Genomic DNA, 22,622 nt, shown 5'->3' on the forward strand with positions numbered 1-22,622 from the left:
CTCCCTCTGTCCCATGTTACTTGCACTCTTTCATTTCGGCTCGTCACAAACTACTTATATTATTTATGTTTAAGTTAGAATTAATGTATTTAATTAATATGTTAGATTAAGTTAGAGCTCATTTATTAAGTGATGTCTCATTACACTTGAAATTTTAATTTAATTACACTAAAAAATCAATCTCACATTTATGGCCTAAAATGAAAAGTGCAGACGGATGGAGTATGATAATTTTCGTGAGTGTTTTTTATATCAATATAGTGTATTATAAATATCAACAATATGATATGAGAATATTAATACAAGTACAAGAAAATATCAATACAGTTTTATTGATATTTTACCTATATTATATTGAGATTTTGCATACCCTAGAGATTTTTTTTGCATTGGTTGATAAAATCTGTTTATCAACATGTACGAAAATTGAAATATAATTTATCAAATTTCATCATTCGAACATCGTTGGAACATATGCAATTGAGATCTTGTTGGAATCCTTATAAAATTATCTTTAATTTGATATATTTTTTGCGAAAAAATAATTTAAATCAAGAAAGTTACGTAAATTTAAAGTTTTAAGATGATTTTGATTAGAGAGAATTGACATTTATACCTTTTAAGTTTATTTAATAATTTTTTTAATTTAAAGTATAATGTATGTGACATTATTTCAACCATTAGATCTTCTAATTTAATGACTAAGATTTAATCTTAATTTGTGATATTTTTTTAATTTAAAATATAATGTATGTGACATTATTTCAACCACTAGATCTTCTAATTTAATAACTAAAATTTGATTTAATTTGTGATTGCTAATTAGTTAGCAATTGATCACTTCTCTAAAACGATGAACACAAAAACTTGTGTGGAAGGGTTAAAATCCAGCTCACTTAAAAATAAAGGGTTTTATTTTTAATTGTTTTTATCAATTTTTACTTGGATATTAGATTAAAGTGTCGATATGTTTTGTGTATTCTTCATAAACGAATTAGATTAAAGTGTCGATATGTTTTGTGTATTCTTCATAAACGAATATAAATTTGTCATAATACACATTTGGAAAATCTTTTTTTTTTACTTCATATAAAATGCAATTTTCTTACTAAAACTCTAGTTTTCTCACTTTTGAGTTTTACATGTCTTAATAGTATACTGTAATCATACTAATAAGTTATCTCATTTGATTTTTGGTGCGCCGAAAAGAAGAAGAAAAAAAGAGAGAGCAGCCAGTAATTGACATTCTCAAATCATAAAAAAGACATTCTCAAATCTGACGTGTGTAATGTGATTATCTACATCAATTTGATTACTTGTGGATTAAGTTTAGGTGGACTAAGCATATAGTGCAGCTGACTAGTAGATGATGTTTATCTTTCTTTTTTTGTTTTTGTTTTTGTTTTTTTTTTGTTCAAGCAGCCTAGACTAACACTTTAGTTTTATACTCCCTTTGTCCCATTAAAATAGAACAAGTTGAATAGACGTGAGTTTTATCGTGCAATTGGTAAAAAGAGAGAAAAAGAAAATATAATGAAAATAGTGTTAATTGATTATAAGGTCTACATTATTAATAGTGTTTAGTTGTTCAAAAAATTTTCTTCTTCAGGACTAGTCTAAATAAGAAAATATTGCATAGTTGCATAGTATATTTGCTTTGCTGAATTGATATGAATCATGTGCAATGTTCGAGTCGTTGAGAAGTAAACTGACTTGATTTTTTGCATTCTTGAAATATTTGTTTATAAAAGATAGCAAGAAAACGATTAACATTATGTTAATTATCTGGTACTATGATGAAGATATAAATTGAGTAAGAAGGAAAATGATTAACATATGTTAATGGGAGATTTGATCCTGAAAATTAGGCAAGAATGGCGGAAAAAGTAGCCGCTTATTCGGCAAAGACAAATCCTAGCTAGGTGCAAACTGCAAACTAGGCTTATTTTGGTTTGACACTTATACAAAAAATCTATTCCATATAGACAAAATATAATTTGATAATTTATGACCAAAAAAATGTCTGAAATACTAGATCGAATATGCTAGTTTTGATATTGGATCCCATCGTCCAAAAACATAAAAATAAAATTTCAAATTCAAAATTTACAATTACGTTTGAATATTTGATAAGTTCTTTCGTGTGTAGTGGACCTAGTGGTTGTGAAATATCATTATTTGCAATGATTGGTTATTGCAATATAAGATATACACCTCTAATGTGATATCTTTCTTTTTTATAATTACCGAGGGTATTCATTAGCAGACCAGTGACTTTTAACCGTGCTGATTTATAGGTTTCTTAATGGGTGGAATAACTTGCTCACGAATTTAAAGCTACTCCATGCGACGTGAACATGTATAATTTTTTTTGTATATTTGGAGCAAACTGTGTTCTTTTTTTCTAACTGATAAAATATTTCTAGCACGATCTATCTAATGTAATTGATGTTGAATCCTCTTTGACGTATAAAAAAACAGTTTTTTTGATACCAATGAATGAACAATCTCATTATCATGAGAAGTCACGCCCATGAACAGAGAAAAGGCTTTAGCATTTTCATTTTGAAGTATCCCCAAAATTTAAAATATTCTTTCACTAAAATTGAATGATTCTAAAATGGTTATGAGTTCGAACCAGTTAGGGTAATTATATGCATAGTAAAAATTGAATAAAAATATGTACAGAAATATTAATTTGTACCCCAAATAAATTCGTAGTAAATATAATTCCATCCTCAATTCGTATAGCCCAAAAATACGTTACCAAAAAATTGACGACTTTGTGAAAGAACGAACAACATAAAATTTTCATACTATCACCAACTATCAACTTGCAGTCCAAATTTTGAAATTGTAGCATCCCTAATTCACTCCATTATTTTAGTTATAGATCATAATTGTTGTGTTTTGCAACTTTGAGGTTTAACCTTTTTCTTTTTGGTGAGGCCGGCATGTTTACCATACAATTGACTTAGCTTCATTTGTACCATCTACCATCTTACACTCGATCATATTGTCCACCCTCAGAGTTGTATTTTATACATAATCACGATCATAATTCATAGAAACTTATTTGAGTTTACTATGTGAGAAATATCGTCTAAGAGATAATGTATATACTCCATATGGCAAGATTTGTTTACCCAACAAAATTGAGGTTACTTAAAATTTTGTTTTAAAACGAAAAACAATCTTTATTTAATTTCACTACTATTTTTTTTTCTCAATTAGGGTTTAGCTAGGATCGAGACAATAGAAATTGCCAGCTGGTAGGGCATATGAAAAAGAATAGATGAAAGACAGTCTGGATAAAAAGATACTCCACTCCACAATACTATATGAGAAACAAATTGCTTATGAAGTGATGGATAAAAAGAAATGCCAATTGGGTAGTAAAAGTAATTATCTCATCGTGTATTGTATCGTCATTTTTATCCTTTTTTTTTCTCATAAACCCTATGTAAGTAATTACTACAATATATTATAGTAATATTTTTAAAATTGAAAATTACAATTATTTTAAATTTAAATCACCGTTTATTTGAAAAGAAATCTAAGTATTTCGACTTGCCTCTTTTTTGGCAGTCAACAACACTGTATTCGGATACAAAAATCTTCACCATTTTGCTCACCACTTCCCAACAATTTTTATTGAAAAATTGAAATTGTAGTACTCCATGCATGCACAATTAAATATTTACGAAAGTAGTAAACCAACATTGTGATTTATGAAAGTAAATATTTTCATTTTTCACATATAACTTATTCAAGATCATATTAAAAAAATCCCAGCGCCGAATTGTGAGAGCATCCACAATGGAGGCTAGCCGATCGCGGGCGCTAGCCGACCGCTAGCGGCCATTGCGACAATTTAGGCTAGCCGATCGGCGAGCTCTAGCTGATTCGCGGGCGCTAGGCGATCCGCTAGCCGCCATTGCGGGCTCGGAATCGGCTAGCCGATTTTTTTTTTAATTATGTAATTTTTTTTATAATTTACTTTTTTAAATTTAAATAAAATTATTGCATTTTCCCGTATCTGTGTAGTAAATTTAATTCCGTATTTGCGTGATTGTAATTTTTAATTATGTAATTCCGTAATTCGTGTGTGGAAGAGGAGTTTTTTTTAAATTAATGTAAATTTTTTAATTAATGTACTTTTTTTAAATTTTAATATTGTTATTGAATTTTCCCGTATATGTGTCGTCAATTTAATTCCGTATTTTGTGTGATTGTCAATTATTCAGCTTATATAATTTTGAGTGATGTGCCTAGGCTATTGCTGGGCTATTTGCTTGTCCTAATGATGTAGCAGAAGGATTTTTAGTGCTGATGATGTGACATGAGGATTTTGTGGCTGGGCTATTGATGGGCGAAAGCCGATGCAATGAGGAAAGGAAAATCGACCAATGCATAAAACTACGAAAAATTGGATGTTATTATAGTGAAAAGCAACTATAATTGACAGTACTTATTGTACTACTTCAACTTTATCTTTTATACTCCATACATTAAAAAAGAGGTCTTGCACTCTCACACACACGCACAGTGCATGCATATGCATCTTCCCCTCCCCAATCCTACTTCATATCACACCACTACCTATTTTGTGCTTCTTTTTATCTACGTTATCATAATCATCAGTCTCTTTTTTTCCATTTTCACAGAGGTGAGAATGAGATGGTCTATTAAAATTCAAATTTCAATCTTCCAGACAAAGAAAACCTCTTTTTCTTTTATCTATCCCATCTATACTCACCTATTCCTCCCCTCCTTTTACTTTATCCCACCTCTATCTCTAATCCCTCTTTCTCTCTCCCCACCCAAATGCCTTCATTTTCGGTCGTATTGAAATAACCCTACATTAATATAACAACAAAAAATGTGATTGATAATTACTTCTACGCTTCCAATTTTCAGCCATGGATATTGCTCCCAAGCTTCTCTTCTCACTTCTCCTCTCCACTCTCATTCTCCACTCCTCTGCCTCAGGTATGACTTCATTTACACTCTAATAATCTTGTAAACTGCAAAATCATTTAGTTAGATGAATGATAAGTGAGGAAATGAATTCAGGGGAAATGCAAACTATCCGTTGGAGCCGCAAACACACAACTGAGCACGACGCCACCTTCCCCACCACCACGCCGGTCACTGTCACCTCAACCATTACACCTCCTGCGGCGCCGGTGATCAACCCGGTCGTCTCCCCTCCATCAATCACCGGAGCTCCGCCCATCACCATCACCCCTCCTGCGGCGCCGGTGACAAATACCCCCGCCGTGGCCGCTCCGCCGACCGCCACCGGTGCGCTGAGATGGTGCGTGGCGAAGAGCGGAGCGCCGGAAAAGAGCATTCAGGCGGCGCTGGATTACGCCTGCGGGATCGGCGGAGCGGATTGCTCCACAATTCAGCAAGGCGCGAGCTGCTATAACCCTAACACGCTCCAAAACCACGCCTCCTACGCCTTCAACAGCTACTACCAGCGGAATCCCCTCCCCACCAGCTGCGATTTCGGCGGCGCCGCCGCCCTCACCACTTCAAATCCAAGTAAGCACATTTCAATTTCTAATTCATCGCGATCTAGCCGGAATCGGAACTGACAAATCACCGTAAACAAACGCGCAGGCTCCGGTTCATGTGTGTACGCAGCATCAGCCACGACGGTGACGCCGGTGAGCACTCCCCCCGCCACTGTATCCCCACCGACGACGACAGCGCCGCCGATTAGCGTATCTCCGCCGACGACGACGGCGCCGCCGATTAGCGTAACTCCGCCGACAATTGCGTCTCCGGTGACGGTGAATCCTAATCCGACACCGACTACGACTACACCGCCATTATCAACCGGAGCATCACCGACACCGACAGGGTAAAATTGAGATGAAGCAACTTAGGGTTTCTGTTAATTATGACTCATCTAATTTGATTTTGGTTGAGCAGATTAGGCATACCTCCGAGCATATTGAATTCGAGCAATCCTGGTATGGGAGGCGCGACGGCGGGATTCGGAATCGGAGATGGATCTCCGGTGGCCAACATGAGCACTGCTGTTTCAGGATCTAGCGGGATAGAGCCGTTTGTGGGGTGCATTGTTGCGGTTGCAGCCATCGTAGTGTTGGGGATGTAGAAGAAGGCCGTTGCAGATTGCTCTACCGTCCGTGGAGATTTTGAACCGATCAATTGGATGCTACCACGTGTATTTTTTAAACTAGCCTACATATGATATTTATGCATATGCAACATTGAGAGATTAGGATTTGGTTTCCATTAATGATAGAACTAAACTCTACTAGTTTTGTGTAGAAATAATTACTACTAGAACTAGTACTTGTTATCACCATTCACCTCCCTCTGTTCTTGACTTGCATTGTATAATAATTACAATACCATCTCCAAGTTTTCTCATCTCTCTTCAACTTTGACTACTTCGTCCAACTTTATATCTCAATTAAAATCTTGGCTTTACTTTAAAGATTTGATTCGAAATTCAAATACTACTGTATGAGTTTTGAAGGACATAGGAGAAATATTGAAGGCGGATGGATGGATTACTTGATGGTGTCAAATACTACTATATACTAGTACCTACTAACCACAACATATTCAAAAAATTCTTCAAATTTGATTGCTGTCATGTAATAATGCAACCAAATTGCGTGGTTATAATTGAAATTTAGCCTTCAATTTTATATTTTAAAATCAATAAGACACGATTTTGGAACATGCATGTGAGATGGTACTAGTACTATGTTCCAATTTGGGATGTCGGACGAAGGACTGCCTGGTAAGCTAGCATTATTAATGCCCCAATCTACCATTCTGAAAATGAATTACTCCACTCTTCTCATTCAGCAATTTCTAGCCGTTGGTACAAGCGACAAAGGGTCCTGCGACACAGGGTCCTTAGAGCATCCACAACCGTGCTCTTGCCAGCGAGCACGGTTGTGGGCCCGGACTCACTTTTTCTGCCTGCTCTCTGGCAAGAGCACAACACCCACAATTGTGTTCTTCCGCAAGTACGGGCACAATTCAATTTAAAATTCAATTAAACAAAAACATTTCCATAATATTAAAATTCATTAAAAAAACTTAAATAATATTACAAATGACAAATAAAATAAAAACGACATAATTAAAATCCTAAAAATTAAAAATTACATAATTAAAATACTAAAAATAAAAAATTACATAATTAAAATCCTAAAACTTGAGATTGAGAGAGTTGTTTGGTATAGCGTCATTTTTTTGTGTTTGAAATGAGACTATTTATAGATGAAAGTATGAATTTTGGGGTAAAAATAATGAAAAAAAATAAATTAAAAGTGTGGAAAAAATGGATATATTTTATTAGGAAGTGGGAAAATTTTTTTTTATTAATTTTGAATTTTTCAGATTTTTTCTATTTTTTTAAAAAAATAATAAAAAATGATAAATCAATGGGCCAATCAGAGCATGCCACGTCGACGCATCGTGCTCTTTCCGTGCCAACGGCAAGAGCGCAGCGGCGGCGGAGCTCGTCCTTGCCAGCGGCACGGACGAACGGATGCTGTCCGTCCACCGTTGTGGATGCTCTTATGCCCAATTTATTTTTAACTAAACTTCAGTAACTATAATTAATTCTAAACATATGTCTGTTTTATGCCCAATTTTGATGAAATCATAAAAAAAATGACTGTTAACCCGTTTTTAACCCAATTAGTATATTGTCCAGCCCTAATAATAAATACTATAAATTACAATCAATTTGGCTCCTTTTACGCTTTTTTCAAAAATGAATTGGCCGTCAAAATCGGTCAAAAACCAGATAATCGATAAGTTAGAACACAAAAATATCAAACTATATGTTTTAGACCGAATCGCATAACGCACAAATATTTATAACCAGTAATGGACTTTAGTCTTTATTTTTTATATTGACACCAACTTTGGCAAAGATGTATATATTCACTTGATATACATACTACAATAATTCCATTTAAATTGTGTACGTATAACAAGGGCATCTATTCATAATAGAGAGGGGCCTCGACAGCTCAATGAAAAATTGATGGAGGCTACTACAAATAGTACATATATAATTTTTTACAAATGAAATAAGTTCTTCCCACTAAGCTACTCATCTATGATTCTAATCTAAACTAATCTTACCTAATCCTCATATACAAAAGCAGCACATAAATCTACAACACTTACCTCTTTGAGAACATAACTAAGACCAACATCGACATGGAAACAGCGATCTTGAAACCTGAGCTTTCCCAGAAGTTGTGCTTGTCGCTGCTCGCAGCGTGTTCCTTGGCTGCCAACTGATCTCTTAGTTCATTTAGAGTTTTATCCCTTCGCTCTCCCATCTGCAGAATAGAGATAAAGTCAATTTTGAGGTGATCACCGCCTAAGAAAGAGTGGTGACGGTGGTGTAACCATCATTTTGGCTTACAAATAGGCAACACTACAGGTTGTTAACGTCAAAACTAAATGTTCAAACTCACCCTTTGGAGCTTGCGCGTTTGAACTCGTGCTTCTTGAAGACAAAACTCCAACTTTAGGACTTTCTTTTTCAATTCCAGATCTGCTCTACGATGCTTTTCTAGCTGTGCAAACAAACAAACTAGGACTTATTAGTTCCCACTTCCCAAAAATAGGTGTTTTGCAAGCAGATGAAGGTGCATAAGTTTAAATACTCAATGATACCTGACATTCGAGCTCTTTAGTCTTCAGCTTCCAGTGAGCAGACATAAACCTGATTTCATCTTTCAACTTTGCTATTTCTTGATCTTTGATCGTTAAAAGCTTATTGATATTCTTAAAATTTTTTGGAGACGTCTCATCCAAAATTTTCCAGAGCTCACAATCTTTATCTGCTCCGGCCTTGGTCAATGCTTCTGTGATCTCATGCTCAATTTTTGATACTTCATCTTTTAATTGCATTTGAGAAACTTCTCTGGCTAGAAGATCCTTCTGTAGAAGATCTAATTGCTCTCTCAGTTTATCTACACGAGTCTTGTGCTCTATTAAAGAGCAGTTTTTCTCATCTAATTCTTTTACCAGAGCCGAACACTGCATCTGTGCAGATTGTGCAGAAAGTGCACTTGCATCAGCAGTGGCGCTGGTTAACGATAACTGCAATCTCAGATCATCCATTTCTTTGACATACTGCATTAAATAACCAAGACAACGCTTCAGAACAACTATGTGCGTTTATAAGTATATGACAATATAGAGAGGAAGTGAGGATCATCTTCCCTGAAATAACAATATGTGATCATAATATCAAATCGACCAATGAAGAAACATAGATAATGCATTCTTGTAAGAATGTCGTTGCATAAAACCATGAGACAGATGAGGAGCTTCCTGTGACAACAGTGCAGAATGGTAACAATTCTCATATCCAACTTACAGAAAAAGCAATGACATCTCATTCTCATAGGATTTTTATTTGCTACTATAAAATTTTGTTTGATGGAACAAGAGTTTCCTCGGAAGATCTTGTTATAACTCTCATGTATAGAAGATCAATAAGCTAAACATGTTATATTTAAAAAAAAACAAGAAGAAACTTGAAATTCCATTAAGCCTTCAATCTGTAATGCAGAAATAAAAAATGCTTCTAAAACAGACAGAAAAACTTTCCAAGTAAGATACCTAAAACCATCCATCAATTTTTGCCACTTTAATTTTTTAACAAGGACTTTTAGTGCATTAACGAATATTAATGACCTCCAAAGATTAATAATAAGAATTAAATAGAATAAATATATTCCAAAAACATATGCGAACATCTGAATTGAGAAGAAAAGTCATTAAAGCACAATTAAAAATAGCCCATTGGAAGCCACAATTATAAAGCAGCAGTTTCAAGATTCCATATTCATGCTAATCATAGGGGGACAAGTCACTAGAAACATTCAAATCATAATACTATACTAAAGATAATTTCTAGTTTGACAACATATTTCAGTATAATCAATCTCACCACACATAACAAACAAGAAAAGACAAACTGAGAAAGCCAAGAAGCACCATATGTGTTTGGCAGAGAAGATGCGTCTAATATAAAACAAAAAATAAATCACTAATTCAATACTCAAGTTATCAGATCGCATCAAATTTGACAGACCAAAAAATTCAAAAAGTTGAATCCTAAAATTAACAGAATTCAGCATGCAAAACCGCAAAAAAAGAAAAAAAAACTGGGCATACCATTTCAGCAGCAGTATTTGAGGCCTGTAGCTGCGCATTCTTCTCCTCTAAACTCTTCTCCAACTGACAAATCTCTTTTTCCATCTTCTTCAGTTTAGTTTCTGCTTCCTATAAAATTGAAATCAAAATCAAAAGTCAATTAGTTTAATTACACCGGAGATCTAATCTTTTTCCCAAAGGAAAAAAGAGGGAGCCACCTCAGATTGTAAAATTAATAAGAACAAAAAAGGTAAACAATAACTATTTCAAATCTAACTTTTTAGAATAAAATTGAAATTGATGCAGTCAAATAAGTCAGATTCGTGAGGCATGCCTGTCTAGTTAGGGTTTCTCTGACAACGGACTGCTCCTGAGAAGCCAGGCGGCTGCGCACCTCCTTGAGCTCCGCCGCGAGCGACACCACGTTACGCCGGAAACTCTGCTTCTTCTCACTCAGATCCTTGAGCAGTGGATCCACTTCCCGCACCACCACCGGCGCCTCTGACATCACGACCTGGCCTCCTAAAACGACGCCGCGGATGGAAATAGTAGGACCTTGAAGAAAATAAAAGAAGGAATTGTTCACTTAATCAATCAACTCTCCCTTTGCAATTAATGAAAGCGAGCCTCGTCCTACATACATCGCCGTCTGCATGTGAACAGATTGCGTGCAGCATTTAATATTCAAATAATAAAAAATACTAATCAAAAATTGAAACGAAAGTTTGAAACAGTTGAAAACCCTCAACCTCAAGAGAATAGATAGCAACCACACATTTCTCGCTTTGAACATTCAAATTGCATTTGTATTAACTACTTTCACATGAGCCGAAATAATTTCAACAAAAAAAAAAGACCGTTAGAGAAGAGCAGGAGATGCATACTTCCGTGAGTCGATCGATTTCAGCTACCTATAGCGAATTCGCCACAAAATTGATGCTCTAACCATTCAAATTTGAGGGGAGAGAGAGAGGTGGGTTGACAGGTAAAGAAAAATTAAATGCGGAAATTTGCGAATAATGGAGAGTCGTTGATTATAATTGGTATAGTTGCTGGCGATGATCGAGTGAGAGAGTGAATGAAGACAAAACAGAGAGGCGGAGCCTGAGGCTAGGAGTACCCGAGCCTCAGGTGTTGCGAAGATGACAAGATTCGAACCTGGTTCGGATGAGCTCAGCGCGGCAATATGAAATTTGACATCTGAGCACGTGGAGGGCTTCATGGATCACGTGTCATGCTTGGGCTTTAGTTGGGCTCAGGCCCAACTATATGGAACCAGATGTCATTTAAGTATGAATCAGTGCTAAACTACGGTCTAGTTTGAACGACGGTAATAATGTAAATTAATAGTAAATGATAACTAGGCAAATATATTAATGACCTAAGGTCTAAGTTTCATGATGCAAAGGGTTAAAAATAAATACTCCCTCCATCCCACAATAAAAGTCACATTTCATCAATTTGGTCCGTCTCATAATAAAAGTCACATTTCACTTTTACCATATATGATAAGTATGTCTCATATTCTATTAACTCATTTTACTCACATTATATTATAAAATCAAAATAAAAAAGTGGGTCTCATATTTTACTAACTTTTTCAACCAACTATTTTTTATATTTCTTAAAACTTGTGCTCACACCAAATATGACTCATATCATAGGAGGGGAGTAATATTACCTTAGGGCAGTTGACTTGCTCGCACGTTTGCGATAGTTCGAAAACTTTTAAACGTTTCTTTCAATTAAGAGTAGATTTTAGGTGGTACACTTCTTATGAAAGGATTGGATCATAATGCTTTTATTGCTGTGAGTGATTAATGAATATCTCCCAAAAAGTCTCCTACCATTATCTTGATCGGGCTCCATGCTTTAAAAATTGCTTTGTATATACGAATACGATGATTTGACCTTTCGGTAAGCTATATTTATTTATTTAACATACTAGTATAATTTAAATTCTAAAGTCTGCTAGATTTATTTAATAATAATAAAAGTAGGATAGTGATAAAATGAAAACTCATTTATTGTAACACAACGTCAACACAATGTCAACACAGTGTAAACTATTAAGATTTTGATGTCAATACAATGTCAACACAATATCAACACGGCGGTGTCAATAGTTGACACTGTATTGATATTTTATGTTGCTGTTATTTTGTAATTTGTTGGCATTTTTTAACGGTTCAAATCATAGTTTGAAATTTATACAGTATTTAGAGTTTGCATTTGATTATATTCCAATAAAAGTAACCTAACAAACATTTAATTTTTTCAAAGTTGAAGTTTACGTAGTTTTATTGTAAAATTAACTAATTTTAATAAATTTTTAAATACTCCCTCCGTCCCGCACTACTTGCACTTATTTCCTTTCTGGGCGTCCCAAGTTATTTGCACTCTTTCCATTTTAGTAACAATTTATACCTACAGCCGTAATTGTTGACTTTGTCTATCACTCATTCCTTAATCTCCGTGCCCAAAAGGAAATGTGCGAGTAGTGCGGGACGGAGGGAGTATAACGTATTGTACATGAATATAAGAATATTTAAATCATCAAGGGATCTTGACTCGTAAAACGAGTCACCCTACCCGATTCGCAACAAGTACTAATATATTGAGTATTAAACAAAGCGATGACACATTAATTATATGATAAAATAACAATTAATTAACTTAATTTAATCACAATAACAAACATACATCTTTAATTTGACAAAAAACAGAACACCTTAATTGGCATCAATCACGTCTCTAGATATGAGAATTCCTACGACGATTTGAGACCCATCTAACAAAAAAAACAGAAATGTTTATTCATGCTCGCTGCAATATGTTTTTAAGTTCCGTATATAAACTAAATTTTTCAATGCAACGACTTAAATATCTATAATAATCTAAAAAAGAGGATATTAGTATATATACGGGTGGTGTTCGGTTGGCAAGATTAAATCTCATGATTAAATATGTATCATGTTTGGTTCATAAGATTGAACCCTTCAACTTAATCCTGGATGAATAGTCTCATGATAATTAGTCATAGCCTCCCCCTCCAACTAAAATAATCCCACGACTTAATCCTAGATGGATAGTCTCATGATATTAGTCATGACAACCGAACGCAAGCACAGAGTACTATCCCACAATATTAACCCAGCCGTATATAGACAAAAAAATGTCTTATGAATACGGTAATAACAAGTCGAAATATCGAAGGCAATGATAAAATTATGCAAGAGTGTTAGTTACCAGTACAAGAAATGTGCACTAGACTTTATACAATGTGAAGCTGTCAAATTAAATCAACTACGTAGTACATAAACTGATTTCAACATTCCTTGCAAAATAATGATTATGAAAGACTACATTCTTGTTTTCACAGAAGCTGTATGGAAATGATCATTTCCTTCCTCCTCTTCTCGAAATGGCCAATCATATCACTATTCTCAGCTAATGAGGAACGCACAGTTGCTATTCATGCTCATCAACTTCATCTTATTTCCTGCTAAGCTGTCATATATGAAAACTCTACGTAAGGTGGTTATTCACGCGGTTAGGCATTCTCGACACTTCCTTTTCAATCACAACTAGTATAAGTACTGTAATTCTTAGTCTACTAGAATATGCTAAATGCATGTCTAATGCAAGTAGTAGCTATTTTCTTATCAAATTCGGATCACACTGAGTTTGTAAAAAAACGTACTAACGTGCTAAAGATCCACCATAAGTGCTTTCATTAGAATCTGTCATAGGTAATATTATTTCATCATAATAACTGCTAACGGACTTGCATCAACAAAATAGGAAAATATGCGATCTATGTTTACCAATATTATCTCAAAGAAATAAATAAAAACAAACTTACATGTTTCCAAGGATATCTGGTTACCATCTATATTTGAAATAATGCAGAACATAAGTAACTAGCTATTAAAAATACAAGTTCCATATTAACAAATCAATGAACAAATCAATAAGCAACATATTGGTTCTACGCCATTTTTGCTCAAGTCATACGGAATAAAAGCATGATGCCATAAATTGCAACCACCAATTTTAGGAATTCAAGGATGGGAAGTATTTTTTTTTAACTTTATGCAAGATTGTATTTGAGGTAAACTAGACCTACTAAAATGTGAGACACATAGTAGAATATTACTATGACATAATGATATAGCATCCCTTTTCTATACATTGGCCTGTCAAATGTGGTTCCATATGTCTTCATTCGCAGTGATACCAAAGAAAAATATCATGGACAAAAGGCTGTTCAATTAGCAGATAGAGCTTCTAAAATCTGGAGCTATTTGACATGTTGTATTAACAATGATATCAAGATGACAAAGATTGATGATTTTGGAATTGTGGAAATTAGTTCAAGTCCCCAAACAATAGAGTAAATTTTAATACAATAACCAAACAGGGAAACTATACTTTCTTATATGAGGTAATCATACTCCAATATTCATAGTTTGGTGAGGGCGCATATTGAAAAGAAAGAACGAGTTAGACGATAAAGGTTAGTTTGCGCAGCAATAGGTTGTCAATGCAAGATACCAACAGTTTCAATAATATTATCTAATCTAGTGTAGCATAGTAACTGCGACCATAATGCACAAAGACAGAGGAGTGCACCGAGGGTAGTAAGTAATAAGCAAAAGAAGAAATGTTTTATTCTTAGCATTCTAGAAATCTTGAAAGCTGGATAACAGAAAGCACAAGAAAAAAAGGGATACCTTCTCATTTGAGAAGAAGTGCACAAGTAAGCCCTTCTTTGACTAATGTATTCACTGCATCCCTAAGTCTACAATAATCCCCAGCTACATTGTAAACCTGGTGAGAAATCCTTGCATACCCTGTTATCGGGTCAACCTCTCCCTCCAACGGTTCCCTATAGTAAATGGGCACCTCAACCTTAAAACACTCTCTCAAGTGCTTCCTCAACCTCAATCCATCTGAACCACTCTTAATTCCCAAGCAAGCCGGCATCCCCACCATAGCCATACTAGAGCATAACTCCGGGGGTGCCCCCAACTCTGTCCCCCATGCCTCGACCAACATCTGTGCCATCTCTACCACATTCTCATGATTCCTCGTCATTATCCCCTGAAGTCCACCCTCGAACCTGTTAAGAAACTCCATCACCTCCGGCAAGACGAGCTGAGCACTGTTATCTCTTGTCCCAGTCCACGAACTCTCCATTGCTAAACCATTGCCATACTCATGGGAGACAACAGGATGGTGCAAGTCCGACAATTCATCGGACATCTTGCAGTACAAGAAGGCGGCCGAGGGAGGGCAAAACAACCACTTGTGCATATTACTAGTGTAAAAGTCAGCACCTATGCTTTTGACATCTATCTCAACGTTCCCAATCGCATGGGCGCCATCGACAAATATCCTATCAACACCTTCATCTCTACACATTTTAACTAGCTCTATGATAGGTATGATAACACAAGGCATTGATGTAATGTGATCGATAATAGCCAACCTAATCTTCCTACCATTCGCTTTCCCCAATCGAAGCGCCTTTTCGAATTCAGAAACAATTTCGGAGCTAGATTTAACAGGGAAAGGGAGGTGGACCTCGATGACGTGGCCGCCGGTGCGGGAAATGTAGGCGTGGACGGATTTCTTAACGGCGCCGTAGGCGTAGTGGAGAAGGATGACGGCGTCGCCGGGCTGGAAGGCGGAGGAGGTGAAAGCCCTGGCGGCGTGCTGGAGGACGATGGCGGCGGCGGTGGTGGCGTTGTCAACGATGGAGACTTCGTCGACGTGATCGGCGTTGATGAGGTTTTGGATGAGGAGGCGCGTTTGGAGGATGGAAGGCTTGAGAGTGTTGTAGTAGAAATGATCGGGCTGGCGGAGGAAGAGGAGCTGGTGGCGGTGCTGGGCGGCGATGATGGAGGCAGGGCAGCAGCCGAAGCTGCCGTTGTTGACGCGGGCGACGGTAGGGTCGTGGTGTGAGAACTCCGATTGGATCTCCGATGGAGAAATTAGGGTTTGTTTGGATTTGGAATTTGAATTGGCGGTGGCGGTGATAGGGCAGGCCATTTGGGGAAGAAAGGAGAGAGAGTTAGTGGAAAAAGTAATAGTGCGATCGACATAATCGAAAGTTGAGAATGAGTAAGCAATTGAATAAACCAATGCCAAAATGAATAGAATAACAATACCAGAAAAAGGAACAGGGACAACTTTCTCTCTCCAATCGGCGGAGCAGCTGGTTGACTCTCTCTCTCTACCTCACTGTGTTTGTTGCGCCTACACATCATGACGTGTCTCACTCATATTAAATTGGATTTTTATTCAACTTTAATAAAATAAGAGGAAACGAAATACACGATGTAACATGAAAGTAATATTAAGAGCATTCACAATGGCGCCTAGCGCACCGCCTAGCCGAGCGCCGGCGCTGGAGAATCATTGGAGGATCCGAAAACCGCAGAGCGGTTTTCCGGATATCAATTTCACCTAGCGCTCGGCGGTCAAAAACCGCTGGGCTATGCGCTGGGCGATCCGCTCGACTCCATTGCAGCGCCCGGATCGCCCAGCGCATAGCCCAGCGGATTTTTTATTTTTTATTTTTAATTTTCGAAACACTATATATAGACATGCCCACCGGTTCCGGTTCCGGCGGTTAACCGCCGAACCGGAACCTGCGGTTCCGGTTCCGAACCGGAACCGTGGCCTTTTTCCCGAACCGGAACCGTCGGAATTCAGGTCACGGTCCAGTTCCGGTTCAAGATATTTCGAACCGGAACCGTCACCGAACCGGCGGTTCCGGACGGTTCGGAACCTGCAGTTAACCGGCTGAACCGCCGGTTCAGGCGCGTTTTTCAAGGAATGTGATGGGGCAGACCGGCGGCAACTTTTTAGCTGAAAAACCGGCCGGTTCCGGCGGTTTTTCGGTCGTGAACCGCGGGTTAACCGGCGGTTAACCGCCGGTTCAGAGGGTTCCGGTTGCGGCGCGAGAAACGAGGCGACATGACGCAGCTTTTGCAGACGGTTTCGTTGACCGAACCGGCAGTTTCGTCCCGGAAACCGACGGTTCCGGCGGTTTTCCGCCAAAAACCGCCGGTTTTGCCGATTTTTCAAATTTTTTTTTTCAAATTTCAAATTCGAATTCTTCCATTTCCCCCCCATTTTTATCTATAAATACCCCCCTCTATCTTCATTTACATTCACCTCACTCTTGTGTTAATAAGAGTTTCTCTCTTCAATCTCCCAATTCTCTCTCTCTTGTCTCCAATTTCTCATTTGTGCTATTGTGCTTCCATTTAATTACGCAAGTGCTACTCTTATTACGCATTGTTATACACTTATACTTGTTCCCGTAGTTCTATAAGTTGTCTTCCTTTCTCAATTGCTAAAACAAAAAAAAATATTATTCCATATTTCTACATTTCTACATAGCAATATGTCTTCATCCCGAGAAGGTCGTGTTGATAAGGGAAACGGAAAGGCCAAGAGGCCATCTCGGAGATCCGTTATTGATGAAATTTCTCAAATGAACATGGATGAGTGGCAGGTTAATATTTATTATCTACTAATTTAATTAATTTTGAATTACATTACATTATTGTTCATAATTTTATTTTGTATTTACAATACAAATATTATTTTGTAGGCTCGAGAAGAGCAAGATGTGGCACATGCTATTGCTCTTTCTCGCTCTCAATACCAAGGCGATGCTTATGTTGGTACCGGTAGTGGTGCTCCCGGTCGCGGTGCCTATTCCCAACAAAGTCCAACCCCTGTGAATGTTGATGAAGATGATGATGATGATGACGACGAGGAGGAGGGGGAGGAGGTAGAAGAGGTTCAAGAAATGCCACCCCCACCACCACCAAGGAGTCGGCGTGGTCGTGGACAACCTCCTCAACCTCCTAGACCAGCTGAAAGGTCTTTAACCTCCAACATCATGGTGAAATTTATCAAATGGGGAATATATTTTAATGATCTTCAAGTACAATTCTTCTCGGAATCAACCATTTTTTCATGCAAAATGTTGCCCATTTTCTAAGCAAACACATATCAGCACGCCATATACACATTGCTGCATTTCTAATAGGGGCAATTTGATCTTCCAAAGCAATCAATGCATCTCGAACACACATAGTCAGAACATTATTCAAGCATCTATCATGGAAAAAATCAGAACAAACTATCTATTAGTGCTAATTTTTTCCATGCTTGAATAATATTCTGACTATGTGTGTTCGAGATGCATTGCATTGCTTTGGAAGATCAAATTGCCCCTATTAGAAATGCAGCAATGTGTATATGGCGTGCTGATATGTGTTTGCTTAGAAAATGGGCAACATTTTGCAAGAAAAAATGGTTGATCCTAAGGTAAGAGAACTACGTGGGCTTTGATTCCTCAATAAAATTGTGGATACGTAGGCAACTTAACTTAAATTTGAAAAGTTTAACTTTGAAAGTTTAAGTTGATCCCAAGCCCTTTTCAATTTTTCCTTTTTCCCCCCCATTTCATGTTTTTTTTATTTACCTTCCGAGTCCCACGAGGCGACGACACTTGTAAATTATATTATATTGTTGTATGTTGTTGTATTGTATACTTATGTATTGTAAATTGTAATGTATCGTTGTCCGTTACAACTCAAAATCAATAAAATTTATTTCATTTTCTCCTTATTCGTCTTATTTGTGCTTGAATTATGCATTGTCTTGTTCCGATTTATTGTATAAAGCCAAATTTCAAATTTTAAAAAAAAAATAAAAAAAATAATTGAACCGGCGAAACCGCCGGTTCGAAAACCGGAACCGCCAAAACCACCGGAAAACCGGCGGTTCCGAACCGGAACCGGAACCGGAACCGTGAAATAGCCTCACGGTTCGGTTCCGGTTCCGCAATCGACCGAACCGGAACCGCCGGTTCGTGAACCGTGGGCATGTTTAACTATATATACGCGATTTGCACTTCATTTTCATCCGCACCACTTGTATTAACGAGTACTCTCTCTATCTTAATTTCTGTACAAGATCAACACCGAGAAATGGATCTGAACAACGAGCCTAGTTCAGGGACGAGCGGTTCTCAAACTCCCTCAATCCCCGTTGGAGGCGGATGGAATCAGATGCCCAGGTACTACAACATGTACCCGTTGCAGCAGATGCTACCCGGGATGCCGACCGGAGGGAGTCCGCCGGGGGGGTTCCCGGCGATGCGGGGTTGGGCACCCAATATGCAGATGATGCCGGGGTGGGTACCCAATATGCAGATGATACCCGGGGGAGGTTCGGCGACGCAGGGGACGCCGGGGGGCGTCTATCGCCCCAGTTTTGATTTTTTGACTGCTTCATCGCACACATCGACCCCAACGGATGCGCAGTTCACGCCGAGCGGTTTTGATGATTTTGCTTTGTCGGATTTGGGGTTTGATAGTCTCGGAGTTCCGGAAACTCCCGTTCAAACGGGGGGGGGGGGGGCAGTGCAGGGTAGTGGCGCCCCAAAGAAGAAGGGCAAGGGAAAGAAGGTCGGGGAGTCGTCTCAGCCGGGTGGGGATGACCCCACGGTACGGAGAAGGTGGACGGACGAGGAGAATGTTGCGCTGTCAAAGGCGTGGGTGAGTGTTTGCGACGATCCTCTTGTTTCTAATAACCAGAGGATCGTCAACGTGTGGGGCAAGGTAGCAGCAGCCTACCAGCTATTTTGTACTTTTTTTAATTTATTGTACTTTTTTTAAAAATTAAAATAGTATTATTAATGTTCCTGTATATGTCTCGTAAATTAAATTCCGTATATTGTGTTATTAGTGATGTGGCTATTGATGTGGTTGGGCTATTTATGATGTGGCTAGGCTATGACTGAGCTATTTATGATATGGCAGGAGGATTTTTAATATTGATGATGTGGCATGAGGAGTTTGTGGCTAGGCTATGGCTGGGCTATTCCTATTGTGGATGCTCTAACGTAATTAAATCAATCATTGATAACATCGCCACACCATATACTAGTGTCCAATTCAGAATTGGTTAAAATATCGTATATTCGAATGTGAGAATTACTAAATGATAAAACCCCATATATTCAATAAAAATGGTTGTATACTCATATTACAGGCAAAGGCAACTTAGATCTTTATTTTGATTCAGTAATATTCAATCGATAATTAAGGGAAATACTTTATTCTTTTTCAGGTTGTATGCATTAAATAGTTTAGATGATGTATTATTTCTTATGTATTCATACTCATTTTGTCATTGCGATATGGGGTTGTTTGAGGGCCATCCGCAACGCATCCCTTAACGGTCTCTTATCTCGTCCCCGGAGAGACGAGACGGATAAAAGAAGGCGTTGCAGCCTTCCGTCTCCATCCCGTCTCGGAGAGACGCCTGTCCCGGAGGGACAGCTCGCGAGACGTCTCGCCACGCGCGTTGGCGACATGGCGAGCTCATGTTCGTCCGTGACGCCCACTCGCCGGCCGTGAGTGGGCATCGTTTTTATCCGAAAAATGTTTTTTTTGTTTTTTTTTTAAATTCAGGAAAATTCAAAAAAGTTTAAAAAAATCCCAAAAAATACACTAGCCATTTGTAGGTGTTTTTTTGCAAATTTTTAATTTTTTAAAGCCTCCAATCATTTCTATAAATATCAAATCATTCCCACAAATTAATCCACCATAAAAAAATGTTTTTTTATTTAAATTATGCATTTTAATTTTTTTAGGATTTTATTAATGAGGTTTTAAATTTTTTTAGAATTTTAAGTTGAAAATTTATTTTATTTAATGAAGTGTGTTTTTATTAATTGAATTTGTTGGAAATAAAAATAAAAAATGAAATTGAATGAATAGTTAAGGGATGAGATGGTTAAGAGACAGATAAGAGATGGAGGGTTGCAGGTGCTGTCTCTTAGTTAAGAGATGGAGTAAAAAGTACAGTGGGGCCCATGAATAGTTAAGAGATGAGACGGATAAGAGACAGCGTTGCGGATGGCTTATAAAACGAAGAAAAAGTTTATTGGGGTAAATTTTTATTTTTATTTTTACCAAGTTTTTAGAGGAATGCGTGTTTTTGCTTTGAGATTCTTCATTTTTTTTATGAATAAATAGTGGATTAGGGAAATTGTACATGTATACTTGTTATAATTTGTACAAGGGAAATTGTAGTTCGCTTAAAACTCAGGATGTACATGTATACTTGTTATAATTTAGGAGTAATATTTAATAGTAGGATTTTTGGATCGAAAAGATTAGGTTTGTAAAATGTGTTTGCAATAAAATGTTTGTTATTCTTCCACCTAAGTAGTAGTATTTTTTTTCCCTTTCTCGTGGATGTGTATAAAATTATTTCAATCAAGAAAATGCGTTATTCGTGCAATGACTTGTAAAATACAACTAATGTCAATTTGCCAAAAATATCATCAGGTTTATCAGGTTTGGTTAAATTATCCACAACGTTTAAAATTAAAATTAGCTAAAAAATCATAAATTTCTTATAATAAAAAATTATATCAGGTACAATTATGAATTTATCAGCATAGTACGCGTGTATATATATATATGGTTGTATTCATTTGCTTTCTGTATCTTTTGTTCTATTGTTCTTTTTAATCTCGGCCATTCATTCTGAAGATCTAACGGCTCTAAATAATGCCAACTTTTGTTAAACTAAATCTTTAAAAATTGCAAAAAGGCTAGTTTAGGGAATTGACGTTGGTGGTTGTTATGGAAAATCCCATGATTTTCTCTTCCAAACTCAGCGGTTATTTTGATTGTAGATCACGTTGAATTTGTGGTTTCTTCTAAAAAATTTTGCGTTTGTAAATCATTATATATAGAGGAGTGATCAATATTTAACTATTTTTAAGTGTATAACTAGAGAACAAATCTCAGCCACACATCTTAATACTCCAACTTAATCTTATGGCTTAGCTATTTTTACATGTTTTAAATAAAAAGTAATTAACAAGGGCATTTTTGGAAACCATATTCAACTCCAACCGTCTCCTTCAAATTTCCAACTCCAATTTCAGAAAAAATGGGGCTTCTATTCACACTCATTTTCCTCTCCCCTCTCATCCTCCTCTCCCCAGCCTCCGCCACCGAGCTCGACACCACCCGCCGCGCCCTCGTCGGCGCCGCCAATTGCAATATTTTCCGCGGTAAATGGGTGTACGACGCCTCCTACCCGCTCTACGACTTCTCCTCCTGCCCCTTCATCGACGACCAGTTCAATTGCCTCAAATACCGCCGTCCAGATCGGAATTACCTCAAGTACCGATGGCAGCCTTTCTCCTGCAACCTAGCTAGGTAATCAATTGATTCAATTTCTTTTGATCATCGCTTCCGGCGAAGCAGCGGCAAGCGGACGGAGGTGGCAGATGAAGCCATGGATGAACCACGGAAGCTTCCGCGGTCCCCGCGATCGACTCGTGAATCCAACGGCTGAGCATCCGCTTCCAGTTCCTAAAT

The 22,622-nt window shown here is 37.4% G+C and overlaps 3 protein-coding genes across 5 annotated transcripts; 1 reads left to right on the forward strand and 2 right to left on the reverse strand.

The window, feature by feature from the left end:
* The first annotated feature begins 4,535 nt into the window (after positions 1–4,535).
* LOC121759622 (PLASMODESMATA CALLOSE-BINDING PROTEIN 4-like) lies at positions 4,536–6,408 on the forward strand. The gene is made up of 4 exons (XM_042155277.1): positions 4,536–4,992; positions 5,077–5,550; positions 5,629–5,872; positions 5,944–6,408. Exons 1-4 carry the CDS (start codon positions 4,923–4,925, stop codon positions 6,128–6,130), a joined length of 975 nt encoding a protein of 324 aa, XP_042011211.1. The 5' UTR covers positions 4,536–4,922; the 3' UTR covers positions 6,131–6,408.
* A 1,575-nt stretch (positions 6,409–7,983) lies between these two features.
* Positions 7,984–11,217, reverse strand: LOC121757176 (nuclear envelope-associated protein 2-like). Of its 3 annotated transcripts, none has more exons than XM_042152691.1 (6): positions 11,070–11,217; positions 10,520–10,740; positions 10,207–10,314; positions 8,695–9,156; positions 8,493–8,594; positions 7,984–8,354 (listed from the first exon to the last, which is right to left on the reverse strand). In XM_042152691.1, exons 2-6 carry the CDS (start codon positions 10,691–10,693, stop codon positions 8,193–8,195), a joined length of 1,008 nt encoding a protein of 335 aa, XP_042008625.1. In that variant the 5' UTR covers positions 10,694–10,740; positions 11,070–11,217; the 3' UTR covers positions 7,984–8,192. The 3 variants fall into 3 exon arrangements, with proteins under 3 accessions (XP_042008625.1, XP_042008624.1, XP_042008626.1); XM_042152690.1 differs by having other exon boundaries at positions 10,520–10,834; positions 11,070–11,216; XM_042152692.1 differs by lacking the exon at positions 11,070–11,217 and adding an exon at positions 10,935–11,053 and having other exon boundaries at positions 10,520–10,834.
* A 2,176-nt stretch (positions 11,218–13,393) lies between these two features.
* On the reverse strand, positions 13,394–16,457 carry LOC121756826 (probable L-cysteine desulfhydrase, chloroplastic). Its single transcript, XM_042152225.1, has 2 exons — positions 14,922–16,457; positions 13,394–13,695 (listed from the first exon to the last, which is right to left on the reverse strand). Exon 1 carries the CDS (start codon positions 16,240–16,242, stop codon positions 14,926–14,928), a length of 1,317 nt encoding a protein of 438 aa, XP_042008159.1. The 5' UTR covers positions 16,243–16,457; the 3' UTR covers positions 13,394–13,695; positions 14,922–14,925.
* Between the last annotated feature and the right edge of the window lie 6,165 nt (positions 16,458–22,622).

The sequence above is a fragment of the Salvia splendens genome, chromosome 12 (genome assembly GCF_004379255.2).
Source record: "Salvia splendens isolate huo1 chromosome 12, SspV2, whole genome shotgun sequence".
NCBI lineage: Eukaryota > Viridiplantae > Streptophyta > Magnoliopsida > Lamiales > Lamiaceae > Salvia > Salvia splendens.

What these genes read in the sequence shown, in the direction of transcription:
- LOC121759622 (XM_042155277.1), top strand. Translation starts at nt 4,923, where the DNA reads ATGGATATTGCTCCCAAGCTTCTCTTCTCACTTCTCCTCTCCACTCTC. An exon ending in CCTCACCACTTCAAATCCAA is followed by an intron (nt 5,551 to 5,628) that starts GTAAGCACATTT and finishes ACAAACGCGCAG; the next exon opens with GCTCCGGTTCATGTGTGTAC. An exon ending in GCATCACCGACACCGACAGG is followed by an intron (nt 5,873 to 5,943) that starts GTAAAATTGAGA and finishes TTGGTTGAGCAG; the next exon opens with ATTAGGCATACCTCCGAGCA.
- LOC121757176 (XM_042152691.1), bottom strand. Translation starts at nt 10,693, where the DNA reads ATGTCAGAGGCGCCGGTGGTGGTGCGGGAAGTGGATCCACTGCTCAAG. An exon ending in GAGAAACCCTAACTAGACAG is followed by an intron (nt 10,315 to 10,519) that starts GCATGCCTCACG and finishes TCAATTTTATAG; the next exon opens with GAAGCAGAAACTAAACTGAA. An exon ending in AAACGCGCAAGCTCCAAAGG is followed by an intron (nt 8,355 to 8,492) that starts GTGAGTTTGAAC and finishes TCTATTCTGCAG; the next exon opens with ATGGGAGAGCGAAGGGATAA.
- LOC121756826 (XM_042152225.1), bottom strand. Translation starts at nt 16,242, where the DNA reads ATGGCCTGCCCTATCACCGCCACCGCCAATTCAAATTCCAAATCCAAA.